The 17,662-nt window shown below is 40.9% G+C and overlaps 1 protein-coding gene across 6 annotated transcripts in view; it reads right to left on the reverse strand.

Moving 5' to 3' along the window:
• Positions 1-17,662, reverse strand: part of astn1 (astrotactin 1) — a 415,934-nt gene that overhangs the window by 165,271 nt on the left and 233,001 nt on the right. For all 6 annotated transcript variants that reach the window (XM_065954366.1, XM_065954365.1, XM_065954364.1 and 3 more), the window contains one exon: positions 14,615-14,803. In XM_065954366.1, the coding sequence (XP_065810438.1) occupies positions 14,615-14,803 (189 nt within the window). The remainder of the gene's footprint in view (positions 1-14,614; positions 14,804-17,662) is intronic.

Here is a 17,662-nt window from a genome sequence, read left to right on the forward strand (position 1 = left end):
GTGGAAGTACGTGCTGATCTCAGTATGAACGCACACACACACACATGTTTGGGATAAATAGCCACGCTTGTTGACGGCGCTGTAAACGCCTGTGAGTACAGCGTGGGCCCCTTAGTGGATTTCACAACCTCATGGGGATCTGATGAAAAGTCTTTGCTGTAATCCAGATCAAGATGTTAATTTGATGTTTGGTCTGCACCGTGGAGCTTTTTACAACCTCCAGCTCGTTGCAAAACAAACTCCTGACTGTCTGAAACTGAATATTATATGCCATAATTTATATCTTAGTGGGTTATCTGAATACATGATCACTTTGTACAATTGTAATTCTTCCCCCTTGAACATTCATGTAAATAAAGATTGTATTAGAAATGCACTATATGACAGAAAATGGTTCACACAAGCCCGCCTGCAGAAATGGTGAAAGACCCAGTCAAAGGACATGATTTAAATCAACATATGCACATTCGATCAGTACTGTTAGTGCTAGCCTCCTGGCTAACATTAGCCCCCTCTGCCTGGCTCCCAGCAGCCTTTGGAGCTGACTGAAATAAGTTTGTTAATAAGTTCTTGTTGGGGTTAAATGCCCGAGCCAGCTCCCTCTTTTTCTTCTTCTTTCTTTTATGTCATCCTAACTTTGTGCGGGTCCTGGATCGGCTATACTGATTACAATATAACAGGAATAACAGTTCAGTTCATTTGGCACGCTCACGTTGATAACAGAAATAAAAGGCAGGGTTTATATTTAGAAACAGGCTACAGCTTACTGAAAATGTGTTCTTGTTGCTTTAAGAGGTCATGGTGAGTATTTAGATATTTGCCAACCTCCATTGGCCCTCCCCCCATGTGACTGCAGGTAGCTTTCCCCTTTATGCCCCCTAATGGGCGGCCTTGCCTGCACATTTGATAAATGACGCAAAGAAATGGTTGTCGGTTGTTTTTAAATTTGCAACTAGGTTATAAAAAAAAAAAAAACAGAATATTTGTGATTTCATGCCGCTAATGTGTGCAGCTATGAGATTGATTCATTTGTTCATCATGTGATGTCTCCTTCAGTCTTACACTCTCAATGCTTTTAAAGTAAACACACAAAATGTGAGCATGTTTTCTGCTACATAAAGTCTGAAGTATGTGCACTCAGGCCCGAGGAGAAGAACTTATTTACAGAAGAAAAAAACTCAGCTAATTATTTTCCTCCTCTCATTTGTTTACCACTCTTTATGCCTTACAGATGTGTTCTGTACATGTGTGCTCCTGATGAGGTGCTTCTTCATGTTTACCAGCTTAATCTGAAGGGTATTTATGTATAATTCAGAAAAGCCTGCACGCTTACAAGGTTAAAAACTTCATTAAATTTAAATAAATTACTGACTAACAGTGTGGGTTTTTACAAATGTGGACAATTTACAGAGAAGAACATGCATGTTTCTCAGGGTAGTTCATCCTAACATATTGAATCCATCTATCATTTAAGTCTTCAATAAATACTTTTAACTTTAATTAAATGATGAGTTTGGGTGAAATAATCAATAATCAGGTATCTGAAATATAAACAGACACTCTGGGCTTGACTCACTAAAGGGACGCGCAGCATTTGTGCCCATTAAACTTCAAAATGAGTCAAAGAGACAGCGGCTAATTCTGAAAGCAAACGCATTCACCGCTAACAGGGCTGCAGGAAAAGAAACATCTCTGTGCCTCTGATGGTGGTTGTGTGTTCAAATGAACCATTATAAATTCATTGCCCCCCTTCTATGCAAAATAACCATCGAGGAAAAATGGTTAAATTCAAAAACATTGGCTTAAGGAACCACACGCAGAGTGAAAATGAGAGTAGGCAGTAAACGCACCACAGTAGCTTTATAAGAGATGTCACATGCCAAGTCTCCCTTTTGTACGACCTCAAATTAATCTGCAAACAAAGTCAGTAAATGTGACTTTTACATTACTGTAAAAAAGATAAGAAGGGGTTAACTCAGTCTGCGGCTGTCAGCAGTTTAAGCTCGCGTTTGGTCTACATTTGTGGAGATGTCCGGGTCGTTATGCATGATGGAAATGAGTTTTTTGTGGTTTCTACATTTCCTAAATGAGTTTTCACTAAAGACACCTCAACTTAACATATGTGTCATTTATTTGGAGAGTGTAGAAACATGTATGTATATAATGTATATGCAGTATAGTGTGGTCAGGGGAGTGTGACTTGTCAACTCAGTTAGTCAGAATGTAGGACATTTTACTGAACTTGTTGGGAGTCGGTTGCCATGGGAACGAGGGAGCAGAGAGGGATTATGACAATGTACAGCTGTACACTAATAACCTCACATGATTACTGATGACAGAAACTGTTTTGGTTAGTAATGATGTGATTGATGAAGTCATCATGATTATCTATGACCTCAGATTACTGCCTAATCATGGAAAATCAATGAAACAAGGTATCACAAAAGGGAAATTATTTATTTTGTTCCATCTGTATTTACCACTCTCGCTGGTCCGATCCAGTCAGGAAACTTTTTTATTAAGCGGTGAAAGTTGCATCACATCTGTGAAGTCTTGACAGTGGTACAGTATGAAGTTTCCCCTCTCCTCACAGCTCATCATATCTCCTGCTGCTGTTATATAGCAGAGCATGGTCCAGCCCATCCTGCTTCTTCAACATGTAATCTGTTAAAAACAAGGCCAAACTCACACCCATCACAACAACAGCTGCCAGAATAATTGGTCTCCCTACACCCAAGCTAACAGAACTCAACAACAGGTCCATCACACGCATTGGACACCCACCTCAGCCCACTCCCATCAGGACGGAGGTACAGAGCACCGAGGTGCAGGAGGGCTCGCCTTGGGAAGAGCCTGATTTCTGCTGTTACAGCAAGCCCTGGACAAAAAGCCCTGTGAACAGGCCGGAGTGGGAACTTTTGATTCTGTGTTTCACTTTTCTTTAAACACTGTGTTTTGTGTCTGTTGGACAGAAACTGAAACTGTGAAAAGGAATTTCCCCCTAGGGACAAAAAGACAAAAGTCTAAAGATTGTCTTTTAAACAGACAGTAGAGGCATCTAAGATTTGACAACCCACTCATTGAATAAAGTAAAGAGAGAGTGTTATAATTGAAAACATACAGTATCTGAGAGAACGTGCATTCTCTAGTTTCTGTAATTGGATTAATGACGTTTCAGAAACAGGAGGATGTTTCTCCCTCTCTTTCTGTATTTTCCGATAATCCGGCGGTTAATGTGATTTCTGTAATCCTGCCACATGTAAACTGATACACTCTTGGCTCCGTCTGTCCTGTCGAGGCGAATTTTGTGTTGAAAGTGCTGACGAGGTTCGATATCAGCTGTTTTTCTTTTTTTTTGTGTGTGTGTGTGTGGCGGAGCAGCCGGACAATCTGTTTCTCATCTCCAACTTCAACTTTTTTAGCTGCTGGAGCAGTTCCACTTGGTTAGACTTTGACGAGCTTGGACGACACTCTTCTTCTCTCTCCTTCTGCCACAGACTCACACTGACACACTCGGGGCTCGCGGTTACAAACGCTCACACACAAGCATGAAGGCACACTTTTGCACTCGCAAAAACAAGCAAATCGACTGATACCATCGGAGGTATTTAGAATGCAGACAAACGAACGCAAAAGTTGTATGAGTTAGCGGACATCTGCTCCTCGTCTCTTTGTAATCATCTGATAACTGGAAGAAAAGGCAGAAGACATTTATCACCCTCCCTCCTCCTCAGAGAGGCAGATGACATCTCCTCCAACACCTCCACCCTCACATGTTCTCAGCCTGCCTACGTATCCCAGCTGCTCCACTGTTCACCTCCACATCCCTCCTCATCCTCCTCCTTGTCATAACCTTTATTTACTCCTCATAACCTGCTCCTCTCACCTCCCCCTGCAGTCTTCTCTTGTCATTTTTTTTACTGTCTCACCAAACACCCACTTTATACAACCGACTCTTTGGTCTATCTTTTTGTCCAGTGACCTTAACGGTGTCCTCGCCTCTCTCACTTCTTCCTTCCTCAGAAGTCTGGACTGGACTCACACTCTGCTGTCACTCCCCTGACCTCACATATGTCTTAGTGCGGCAGCGGACTTGGCAGAGGAGAGAAAAAAAGGTAAAACCTACAAAGGTAAAATAAAAATCGATAACACCAAATTCACAACAACAACAACCAAAAAAAAAAGATTTATCCTATAAATCTCCCTTCTTTACTGACTTTTTTTTTTTTTTTTTTTTGTCGTCATGATGACTATCACATCCTGCTCGTTGGATTCCTCATTGCTTAAGTCGTCTTAGTAGTAGTCTTCTTCTCTTCCCCCCCCTCCTCTCTTTTAAATGTCTAATCTCATGTAGGCCAGACCTTTTTCTTGCTACACTAAGCTGACACAGAGTTGGAAAAAATCTCATCATAAGAAGCAAAAGCAGAAAAAGGGATTTAAAAAAAAGAAAAAACATAAAAACCACTTAGATCTTAGAAATCCTGATGCAGCATATTCAATGTTTGTGATCCTGCACATGCTCACACCTAGTTAATACACTCCCTGCATCTCTTCTCTTCTTAAACAGGCTGCGTATCTGCAAGTTTCTGCAAAATATGAACCAAACTAGTGTGACGTGCAATTAAATCAATCCTTTTGTTCATAGCTCGCTTCACTTAAAGGCAGGGTTGGTCTTTTTTTTTTAAACTAGCATGTAGCAAGTAGCATTCCCTCAGTGATCCGTCTGCACCCCCCCCCCGTGCTCCCTCAAAAGCCACGCCCCCTCACTCACATGCACGACCTGCATGCAGGACCTCATTGCTTGCATTGTGTCGAAACTACGTCATCTCATGTCTTATTAAACACAAAACTTTATTATAATACATGTTTTAAATAAAGTAAGTATTTTAACACTCAACACGGCCAACTACAAACTGAAGAAAAACTAAAGGGAGCAGAAATGTTTATTTATTCAAAAAACTAAAGTTAGAAGCCTACACAAAATGACTCATTTCTTCAGGAGCCACAGTGTGTGAAAGAGCTGGATATAGAGTCAATGTGGGATATCTGTTATTTATCCATGATGGAGAGACTAACATACTGTCTATTACTGGAGATATGAAACACAATGGAACAGTAATATCTGTTGTTTGAGAAGTTGAGATCTCGAGAAGACAACTCAAATGTACTCGTTATTATGGGAAAATACATAAAGTACATGTAGCTATACAAGAAGTCTCCAGAATGTCTCTCCATGATGATTCTTTAAAAAACCACCTACTTAAATATTCCTGCAGTATAGCCTTGACAGAGAAGTGAACGACCCTGACCAACCTTTGGAGACTTAAAACAAGAACACTTGGAATATTTATTGTGCATTGCCTGAGGCTAAATATTCACAATATGACAGATGGTCAGAAAACATTTCACATTGTCTGAGTCGTATTTCTTGACCTGCAAACAGAGCCAGCAGTCAAAGAGCGCTGAACAAAAGATATTTTTTTTTTTTTTTTTAAACACAAAAAAAGACTGCTGGACAATATATGTGTTATAAAAAAAACTGTCAGAGAAACAGGAGCGGCTCCACATGACGTTTCACACAGCACGAGAGGCCGTGTTGTTATGGAAGGCAGAGACAGCATGCTCATGTGTTTCCATCTCAAATATTCTGTCAGGAACATAAGTGGAACTGGTCCTGCAGAGTCAAACTTTTCAAGCCAAAACTAGATTCATTACCAAACAAATGATGAGGACGCAGTGTTCATTCTGTTTACAAAAATAATGACGACAAATGTTCTTTTTTTTAATTACAAAGACATGACAATGGCAAGCATAGAAATGGAAGTTTATAATTACAAAGTTTAGTTTCTGTTAACAATACGAGGTGCGACAACAGCAGTGGCTCAAAATTTGCACATTTAGCAATGACAGTAGAACACCTCCCTAAGGGGCCCCATCTGACAAGCAATCCCTCTCCATTCCCTGATAAGCATCACAGGCATTTTTGCTGTGAAATCCAAAGTTTGTCAATGAAAGTCAGCGAAGAAAATGACGAGGAATTATCTGTATGTGTGGGAGTGAAAAAAGAAAAAGGAAGACAATTAAGAGTTGGGACACTGGCAGGCCTAATGGTGATTAACAGTGGTTGGAGGGGCCCCAAGAAATTTAGTTTAGCCCCAACAGACTCTAGAATGGCCACTGTGTCTGCCAGACAACAAGCAGGAGAGAGAAGAGGTGTAACTGTATGTGTGTGTGCTACCAGGCAGAGAGCAGGAGGATGTGTGTGTGTGTGTGTGTGTGTGTGTGTGTGTGTGTGTGTGTGTGTGTGTGTGTGTGTGTGTGTGTGTGAGTGAAGCACAGCGACAGCTCGAGCACTAGCTGATGGGATAATGAGCATTCACAACCTAATGATACTCTGCCTAAGCATTGTCTCTGTAAAAATACAAGCTAGCCCCCTATCCTGTATTTTGTCACCCTCCTGTTTAGTCAGTGTCAGGGCCATGCTGTGCTCCACTGGGTCAGTCCATGTGCAGCCAAGAAGAAGAATAACAAGACAAAACCTGCAAACGACATGTTGCTTTTTCTTTCTGAGGATGAGTTGTTGTTCATCCGGTTCCTGTTCTCACATTATATTTATTAAGTGATGGAATATACAATCGCAAGCCTGTGTTTTATTTTGAAATTGACCAGAAGCTCTGTGCATTTTTGTTGTCTGACTTCCTGTCTCAACATGTGCTTGCAGCAACCTCCATCGAAAATAGACTGTTAGAGCGTCTTTGAAACAGAGCAGAGCGTATAGTGGCACTGCATGCAAAGCCCCGGAGACGGCGCCTCGTCACATGATGTGTAAAACAGCATTGACTGGAGTGGCAGTGAACGGCGCAGCAGTGCTGATGGAGCATGGCGCACAGGAAATGTGCAGTCAGAGGTCACTCTTTAGCTGTAGCGCTCGAGCCATGCAACTCATAAGAGCAGCATGAAGGCTCTTTCGCCCTTACATGCATTAATGAAGGTCATCAAGTTCTGTGACTGATACACACAGCTCAGATGAGCAGATAGACGGTATCATCCATCTCTACATGTTAGCAACAGAATTGGCTTCTGAAATCTGATGCGGCACAAATAAGACAAGAGCAAGATGTGAAAAGAGAAGAGTGCTGTCTGGTTTGAATGGTAAGTGAGTGTTGCATAATTCCCAGCTGGTAACCAGGGCAGGGCAGGTGGAGCTTATCAGAGGTGTGTGTGTGTGTAGAGGGGTCAAAGAGGTCGGGGCCAGTTGGATAATTTCTGCCGTGTCTCTCCTCCTCTTCTTCAGCGCTCTCCCTCCTCTGCTCCACTCTCTGGCCCTGCGGCGAGACTTCCTCTGCTGCTTCTTTTGTTAAAATGACAGGCCCCTAATAGAATAAATAAGGCTCCTATTTTTACCTGGCTGCTGGCGGGGTGTTCGCACTTACACACATAGCAGCACGCGATACGGTGCTGGAGGTTTTTGGAGAGAGCTGCTGACACCTGGCTCTGTGGGGGGAAGAGCGCTAAGGTTGTGGAAGGAGGTCATGGTCATTAAATTACAGGAGAAAGTTAGGAGGAGAGTTTTTAGAGTCCAAGTTAGAGGGAAAAAAGGAGAGCTTCATTTGTGAAAAAGAAATATTAATAGATAGGTCTAGCCAGATACACCTTTCCTTGCGTCAGACATTTCTGCCCGAGCCGTATTTTCAATTCAACATGACATTTATCAGTTTACCAAGCTCCATAATGTCACCCTGCGTTGCAAGTTTTTGAAGCACATTCACATTTTAATTGCGCTTGGAGTGTTTTGACAGAACTCCAAAGCGTCTAATTATTTTGAAGCTGTTTTCTATCAAACTGGTGCGAACAAATTGTTTTGCATGCAACGCTTCACTGAGTGAGCGAGAGACGAGAGAGAAGCTAAATAAGGCTAATCATATTCTCATCCAATTGGCGTGTGTTCTGAAGGCTTTTTGAGAGCTCTGGTTAAAGGGTGTTTTTTAAGGAAGTAGAGAGTGTCTCAACGAGCACACGCAGTATGTAATGGCACACTTACAGAAACATATAGCATTAGGACTGTGAACATCTGTCAGACCTAAAAATAATAATGGTATGTTTCTTGTATTTCTAAATCACTTTATCGAACATCAGTACAAAAACACACTTCTCATTAAAAGGTCACACATTATGCAGAATACACTTTACCATGTTTCTCTAACACTATCATGTGTCCCTAGTCCGACTACAAACCCCCCAATTATTTTTCATTTTGTTTAATTTCATATTTGATTTATTTGCTCATTTCAGTTTTTGGTTCCCACAAAATATAACACAACATGAAATATTTTCTCCTGATAACACCGTCCGTAAGCAAACAGGAGCTGGGAGAAGAAAACTTACAATACCTGCCCCTTTCTTAATAACAAAATATACTATTGAAACAGAATAAGATGAGTAACCTTTGGTTTTATTTTCTTTCAAAAAACAAAAATAAAATCAACAAAATAGAAACAGTTAAATACAATCATTTTGTTTTACTCAATAAATTCATAATTTCCCAAAACGTTTTCTTTTTTGGTTTTGTTAATTGTTTAATACTTGAGCAGCATTTCATGAGAAAAGTTCACCCTAACTTTTTTGAAAAAGTGTGCTCAAACAGGCTGTTTGGAGATTTTCCCTTCATGACATCACAAAGGGCAGTAGCCCCTCCCCCAGGTGGGTGACACTCCCATAGCTAGGTGTTTGTTCTGCCCTCTGAGTCTGCCTTCTCACTGTAAACAATAGGACATGGAGAGAGAAAGCCTGAGCCACACAATGCCTTCCAGAGAGGGGGCGTGGTCAGACACAGCTCATTAACATATTTAAAGGTACAGACACAGAAACAGTCTGTTCTGAGCAGGGCTGAAATAGAGGGGTTTATAGGCATGATCAAATACAGGATCAGAGTGGATTTAGAAATATATCAGCTGTTACCATGAGAAGTCACTTTTTGTATTACATATAGAAAGTGTAAAAACCAGCGTAGCTTTAAATATCTAAAGGCCTGTCCATGCTGTGTGGCTGGAGGAAGCAAAGCACCACATCAGTACATTTTGAAGTTGTCTGTAGATACAGTGCAGAGTCCACCAGCACATAGTGTTAACTGAATTCCCCATGTATGCCTGAACTTGATGTAAACTGTCGTAACATGAACAGAGCGGCAGAGCTTCTCCGGCTGTGTGTGTCTGATCTCTGGCGTGGTAATTGAGGTCATGTGTCTGACAAAGAGAAACTCATATCACAACCTAGAGCAGAGAAGAAAGTGCTATTAATCACCCAGACAAGGCGTCATTGCCAAACGTACACACACACACACACACACACACACACACACACACACACACACACACAAACAGGAACGAACACAATGGCTGACCGCGGTTAATGAGCTATGGCTGCGAGTCTCCAAACATGACAGATACAGCAGTGATAGTGATGCGTTCTGTGCGAGTACATATATCTCTCTGTGTGTCTCTTTGTGTTGTTTCAAAGTTTCTGGGTCATTAGGTAACAACCGGCGCGTGAGTCTTTAATTAACTTTACAGACCACGGAGAAACCGCTCCTTTTACCCACTGCGCTCCAGTCGGCCGAGTTATAATTCACAGTCGATGCTAAATTTCCTCAAAGAAAAGCCACAGCTCCTCTTTATTGATTTCATATTAAAATGAAAAAAAACCACTCAGTAGGAGTAATTGTGTTATAGGCAACAGTGTCATTATGTATTAAAGCAAGTGCACAAAAAGATTGTCCCTTCTTTTTCCAGACAAGTCAGACACTATTTGATTAAGTGAATGAGATTTTCCTCATGAGGATAGAATCAAACAGACCAGTAAGATGCAGATATCTGAAATTCATAAAGATACAGAGCCTTGGCCATACTTTAAATACCTCTTTTTTTTTTTACCTAAAAGTGGGCTGCATTCTAAACCTGTGACCGCAAGCTCAGCCGCCACCATCCCTCCCTGCATAGACCTGAACATATGCCCCCTTTCATTTGCTTTTCTGCACAAAACATACCGTAAGCTGAGCTCAGCTACAGTACCAGTAGGTAGCCATATTGCAAACTGCAAACGGCTAAATAGATGGTTGTAGAAAACAGCTGCACAGAAACTGCTTGTTGTGAATTTTGTTTCTCCCAGAAAGGACTCCCCCCCTGAAACAGACTGCGTCTTATATCTTTGTGTGAGTTTTATTTTGGGTATTACATATCTTTTGATTTCTGAAACAGGCGACCAGCTTTCTAAACGTAGAGCCTGTAAATATATTGGCGACCCCTGTGGACAAAATGTTAACTCGTATCTCTTTGCTGATCATTTCCTGCCCAAACGTCAGTAGTGTTGTATATAAAAAAAAAATCTCATCTTGCTTTCTTTTTACATCCAATTGTATCGATCATTAAGAATCTTTAACTGAGGAAAACGTAACAACGGTTCTATTTGGACAGATTGCTGTTAACCACTTTGTCTGACATCTACTTCATGGCAGCGGTTTCAATATTATCAATATTAATTTCAGCTTGTTTCATTTCCAGCTAAAAACTCCTCATGGGAGCTTACAACACGATGCAACTTTCCCACCTTAAAATAGTCGTTTCAATGTCTCTAATAGTACAATAACTTTCAACATGGAGAATGGCTTTTCTCTAAATCGGTTTCCATTTGGCACATTATATTTATGGCAGATGTACATAAATGAGCCTTTAAAGTAGGTCTCCACTGCCTTTTGATATGTAACATTATGAATGATATACATAAATAAGCTTTTAAAACTGCTGGAAGTGTCCATGCCCCAGGCAGTTAATATGCAGAAAAAGATCAGCTCGGCTTCTCCCGGAGTATGGAGAGAAGCTGCACTCGGGCACATCTTGTATTTGGAGCAAAGGGCGAGGACATGGATCATCAAACTCTCCTGTGAGCTCATTACTCCCTCCAAAAGGCCAGGACGTTTCCAAGAAGCCAGGAAGAGATTAAGAAAGATGACTCGGATTTCTCCTTTTTGCCAATGGAATCTATTTCTTTTTTTTTCCCGAGGACGGATGGTGCGGGTCCGCTTTGAAACAGTTAACCACTTCGATTGAATCATTTCAGATCTCCACCGCCTGCTGCAATAATGGCGCTCTCGGCCTGACAGATAAAATTGATTCTGGAAAGATTGCGCACCAATTTTCGGACAATCTGATTTTCAGCCCCACGTGGAGCTTATCTGATGTTTTTATTGTTGCCTCAACATGAGGTTTGATAACAGAAGTGTAGTCTCTCTATTACTCTAACATCCCTGTCCTTGTCACTGGTAGTCATTCAAGTGAAAGAATCTGTGCAGTAGATGAGATTTAAACAAGTTTTAATGAGACATGTAAATAGGTGTAGCATTTAAAAGTACACAAAGCTCTTTATTCATATGAACAGAAGTTTCTTAATCAGCTTTATTTTAAAGTACCATGCTGTATTTTATTAGTTAGGGACATTTAAACTCAGAACAAAGAATACAATTTGGTATTTTTCATAGAGGAAGGACAATAGGTGCATTTATTTAAGTTGAAGGTAAAATGCACCTTTAAGAAAAAGCTAAAGAGCCAGCTCTTTCATGAATACCTACTAACTTAATGATGATGCTCTCCATATTATTGATGATGATGATGGTAATGACGATGGTTTTTGTTTGATAACGATGACTTATAAGATGGTTTCTATACTGATTAGAGCTCTCAAGAACTGCCGTCAATGTTGTGCTTTGCCTCTGGTCACTTCCTGTCAGCACCTGTGTGTCCAATCAGACTCAAAGCTGATCGTTTGCTCTTACTGACATTGTTCCATTTTTTCTGGATCTTTGCTTGTGTTGTTCTTACTCTCTGATGTACGTCGCTTTGGATAAAAGCGTCTGCTAAGTGAATTGTAGAATTGTGGAATTTACAAGCATTGAGCATTAGCCATGATACTTTTTAAAGGAAGAATGTGCAACATTTTACACATAAATACAGCAGAAACCCAGTATATTTTGTCAACACCCATATTTTTATGTTGTTTAAGGATACTCTAATATACATAATTATAATATAAGGAGCCACAGAGAAAGACCTGGAAAGTGCAGGCTTTCCAGGGGAGGACTTAGGATTTTTATTTTACGCTTTCTTTATGCCTTTGCTAGAAAGAGATGGCAGTGCAGATTCAAGAAATCAGGGTTAGAAGGTGTGGGGAATGACCTGCGGCAATGGAGCCACAAGTTGAATAAAAAAAAAACCTGGGCCGCTTTTTGATGACTCTACCCTCTGTACATGCTGCACGCACACTAACCACTAGACCAGTGGTTCTCAACTGGTGGGTCGGGACCCAAAAGTGGGATGCAGAGAAGCTTTCTTGTGTGCTTGGAAAATAAAATTGTGTCAAAAAGTCTATGAAAACCTTTTCACACATTTTTGTTTTTGTTCCATTTCCTTGTTCTCTACCGTTTGAGGCCCAAACTGCACAATTCTTCATTCGATAAATCTGATTGGATGAAACATACCCGATAGTTGGGTCTTGATTGTTCATGTAGGAGTTGTTGATGGGTCCTGAGGCTGGACCAGTTGAGAACCATTTCACTACTAGACCACCGGCGCCCCCCTCTTTTCTTTTCTATTTTAAATTCTGTTGAGTCGTCGTGTGTCACAGGTGCTGGAAATGAGGACTAACACACTTTTCATTAAGATGGGAAAACTCAGTCATCTGACGCCATCTGTCAGCTCGGCGCTTACCGGGAGCGCACCGTGCCGTGCAGCAGGGGTGTCCTTGGACAAAGTAAGGGAGGGGGGAGAAAAGATGGCGAGGCAAACAAAGGGAACGGCTGCGGACAGTTTGGAAACCATCAAGGTGAAACGTCAGGTGGAGACGGGCTATTACTTATCGCTGCTGAGACTAAGTGAAAAAAAAAAAATGTGCACATTGTGACAAAAAGATGGATGGCTGACATATGCTGGCATTTGGAGTTATGAAAGAGAAAGGGAAAGACTTTTGTTCTTTGATTGTTCTTGGAGGTACGAGTACTCGTGTGCAGCTTTACTGTAATTAATATAGAACAATGTCGATGAGTGAGGCTGAAACAGAAGGTAGAGGCACTGCAGCATCACATAGTTTGTAATGAGTCACTCACATATAGACGTCAAACAGATGTATCATGCCAGCACGACTTGATCTTTAAAGAAGTGAAGAACAGCATTTAACTAAAGTACAGAAGAAAATGTTCTGCATGGACATGTTTACAGGAAGTTTTCTTAGAAACAGGTCATTGAAGAGGTTTCATCTGTCTGATTATTTGAAGTGTGTAAATTAAGATCTATCAGTGCAGCTGTGTTCACAAACACAAAGCAGCACTGATGTGTCACTTTGGATGATGTGATCTGCTCGTGAGAAACCATACCAGCAGCAATGTAAATAACAGAAATCATCTCATTAAAGGTAGAAGCAGCAGGGGAATGTGTGTCCATGGGGGAAGGGAAGACTCTGTGGTCAGGGACTTCAGAGCAATCTAAGACTGTGAAGAAATCCCAGCACACAAAAGAAACTCACTAAACACACAAAAGTTCAATGAATGGCTAAAAATAAGAAATGAAGCAAATTCGGATGAATTACAGCTTACAACAAAATATGTGTGAAGCGTTTCAGTTACAACTGGATGGTATTTTACTAACACGGCACCCCCTGTGTGGGGTCTCTGGAGCGTCTTCAGACGGTTCCCACGACACAGACGGAGCATACAGAGTGAGCCGCTCGTTCTGGAGTGGATTTAAAAAAAAAAAAAAAACTTTATTTTAATAGGCATGAGAAGTAGATGAATCAATGTCCATCGTGAGGGAATTCAGAGCACTACAACACAGTGAGGAGTTCAGAGAGTAATGACCCAATTTAAGGATCATTTCAAGTATTTTGTATTTAAGTATTTAATTTTTGCTTAATGTCAACTACTTTATTTATTTTTTATCCTATATTTGAATATTTAATATGTTATTATCTCTGTTGCGCAATGTGAAAACTGTCCTTAATGTTATTAATGTTGTGTTTTTAACTCTGTAAAACACTTTGAATTGCTTTTTGTATGAATAGCGCTCTAGAAATAAGTGTGCCCTGCCTCTCCCTGTCACGGACACCAAAATTACACTTTTGCACAAATCTGGATTTCTGTATGTAATCCAAACAGACGTAGCATCATAAAAAGATTTGACTTCTGTACATTTGAGTTGACGATATTTGACTATTGACATAAACGGAAACCGTATTTACCAGAAGTTAAAGGTTTCCCTGATCGTTTTAAAATGTGAAAAATCAATTTAAAAAACTGCACTGATAATGAACACATTAATGTGCCCAGCTCTGTAACTCTGTACACCCAAACACACACACACACCCAGCATTACCAGCATCAATGTGTGTTGTGTTGGAGACAGATTATAGATCTGTACAAAAAAATCATCCTGCAAGAATGACCCACGTGTTTCTCACACACACACACGTCAGTCTCAGCTTTGACTACCAGAGCCAGTCTCCATTTAACAGGTCTGAATTAAATCAGAATAATAAAGATGATCTGATGCACTCACAGGGTATAAGTGTGTCCTACCTTTGCTGATGTCCTGGTACTCCAGCCACAGCTGTCTCTGGACCTGTTTGTTGGGGTACCAGATGGTGCAGGACTCCTGGAAGCCGTACACCGCCTCCTGCACATAGTGGTTCCCGAACTCCCGGATGATGGAGACAAAGTCGCTCCGCTGCGTCGCCCCGTCCAGAGAATGGATGGCAGAGCTGAAGGCTGAGTGGATGGACAGAACAAAGGAGTTAGCATGAATGCTTTTATTGCAAAATAAGAGAACAAAAAAGGATGTTTGAGGGTAAATGTGATGTGTTTACCCAGCTTCACATCATCTGGTTAACACAAAGATACACATTTGTATTAGGTAGATCTGTTTGTTTCATAGCTGTGAGGCACACAAAGCTTCAGAGGCTCACAGGGTTTGCATGGATCACTGATGAATAAAGACATCTACACAGCACAATGAGAATTCACCCTCTGGATGTTACAGTAAATTCCCTCAGTACATCTCCCACTATACATCCTGTAGGCCGTATATGTACTGTATATATGGAGTGCAATAGCTGCACTTGTTCCCCATCTCTATCTGACCTTCGCATTGATCGGTGTGTTTTCACACCACAGAAGCAATCTCAACATCAAACTTGTTTCATAATAGTAATGCATCTTTAAAAAAAAAGTCTCCTGATCTCTGTACAGACTCTAGTTTCCATCCTGGTCTTCTTTTTTTCACACCAAAATCAGATTATTTCCACACTAATGTTTTATCTTTTTAACCCATTTTTTTTTGTTGCAAATATGTGTATTTCATTTTAGTATTCATGTCTCTCACTTTGATTTTTTTCCTGCAAAAGATCTGGTAAATCTGACCTGCCAATCATACTCCATACTCCGAGTGTACAGAGTACTGTGAATGATGCCACACAAAATTAAAAGGTTTGAAACCCACAAGCTTTATTAAACACCAAAATACTTAAAAATAAGCCATCAAACAAATGTAAACAAAAGGGGCATGAGACCCCGGCCAAGAGGAAGAAAAGATGGGAAGGCGCTGAGGCAACCACGCACTCCCAGCACCTCCCCCTAAAACTAAGAAATAGAACCAACCTAAGAAAAACAAAAAATAGAAAACAGGACCTGGGGTGTGCCCAGACTTTTTGAACTGGGGTGTCCCACCAGGGGCCCTGACTTATGCAGGGACCACATGATGTTTGTCTGCACACACATGCAGATGAATTAAAAATGTTTTACGCTTTCTATCCCCACTAATGATACATAAGTCATGCAGTCTGGTAACATGTACATTTTCATGGCTTGATTCTATAGGGAGTCAAAAACAAAGATGTGCAAAGTCACAATGCTGAGTACTTAACAAACTGCATGCAACCTCGTGTAAGCAGTCTAACTTGAAAAAAAATAGATTTACAGCTATTGAGGCCATTGCAAGGTAGACAGTGTGGATGGAAAGGGTTCAGTATTTATTTACAACTGAAAGTACTTCCATAAGCCTGTTGAGAACAACCAGAATAGTTAAGTTACACCTAAGTCCCGCCTCTGAATAGGCACATAGCCAATCATATACCATGTCACACCTCTGGACAAGCCCCTGAACAGGACAACTGGTGGTCTCCAGCCCAAACTAAAAATCCTAAACCCAACAATGGTCCTTATCCTGGGCCTACTGTACCTGCACCCTGAACTCAAGAGTTCATACTCCGACCAAAGGGGGGTGGAGAGGGTCTGCTGTAATCTTCTTGGTTAAATTCATGGTGTACTGGTCTGTCAGGTAAGAAATGCTGCACATTTGCTTCCCAGTTATTTGGCTGCCTAGTTTTATCCGTGAAGGTTGTGTCTGATGTGATCTTTGTTCTCGATGTGCTGCAGAACATGATCTGGCTGTAAAGCAGTTTTAACTGAGTCAGGCCCGTTCCCCTATTGCATATTCATGGCTTTAGTTATTTACTATGTACATAATTGAATAAGACATGTTTTACAGATGAATAAAACTACTTGGATATTTTGTTACTGCAGCAGAGCACTGTGAAGTCCGGGGGAAATTTCCCACTGGGACAATACATTTTCATTTTATCTTCATCTTTTCTTCTCAACTCCAACTTTTAATCTTTTCCTGTATTTTAAATGCAATAAAATGAAGTCATCTTGATCTCAATTTTCTGGAACAGAATACTTTCAGACTCATCTCAGCGCTACATGACGCCATTTCTCCACCGTGCTGGTTAACATCTAGGTAAAAGAGCATAATGGCCGTAAAGAACTAGCCATTAACTGCAGCTATACAGCCCTTGCTGGCTGTGTGCAGCGCAGTGCAGCGGCTTGCAATACAAATATTAGTTATGACTTTAACCGACTGGTAATTCTGGTGTCGACTTAATTGCAAGGATGACAATGTGGTGTATGATTTCTGGCAGACACAAGCATTCAGGGCACAGGTGTCTCGCTAAGCATTAGAAGTCCTTTTAAACGTTTGTCTCACTCTATGAACTGCACAGCTAGTGTGGGTGATCCTGAAGAACCTGTCAGGCTTCTGGAGACAAATCTCTTAAAGGGCTTTAGACATCATTTAGACACATTAGCTAGCAGCTTACTGTTCATGAAGCCTTTTAACCAAGAAGGGAAGACAACGTTTCTCATGTGGGCATGAACAAGCCCAATTCTTATTCACAGTCAAATCCTCCTGATCTTTTATTTATTTTTTACTGTGTCATGTCTTTTGTGTCTACAGAGTTCAGGCGGCAGCACGGCTTTTGTTTCTACCTGATGAAAATCACAATCAGAATATCAACATGTTGTGCACATGAATAAATAATGCAGAATGGGAAACTTCAGGGCACAGTAGAAAACACTCTTAACAAGGCTTTAAAGGAGCAGTATGTAACTCTGGCATCTAGTGTTTAAAATGGGTACTGCAGTCCAAATTCAAAACATTACAGAGAGCTGTCTCCCCCCCGCCCCCTCCTCCCTATAAAGTTGATGTTCATGCAGGTTTTCATGTCACAGACACTGAAGCTTGTGTTTATCCAGCTCTGCATGGGTCTGTAAACCTTTCTGTGTTCTAAC

The sequence above is a fragment of the Labrus bergylta genome, chromosome 4, assembly GCF_963930695.1.
Source record: "Labrus bergylta chromosome 4, fLabBer1.1, whole genome shotgun sequence".
Lineage (NCBI taxonomy): Eukaryota > Metazoa > Chordata > Actinopteri > Labriformes > Labridae > Labrus > Labrus bergylta.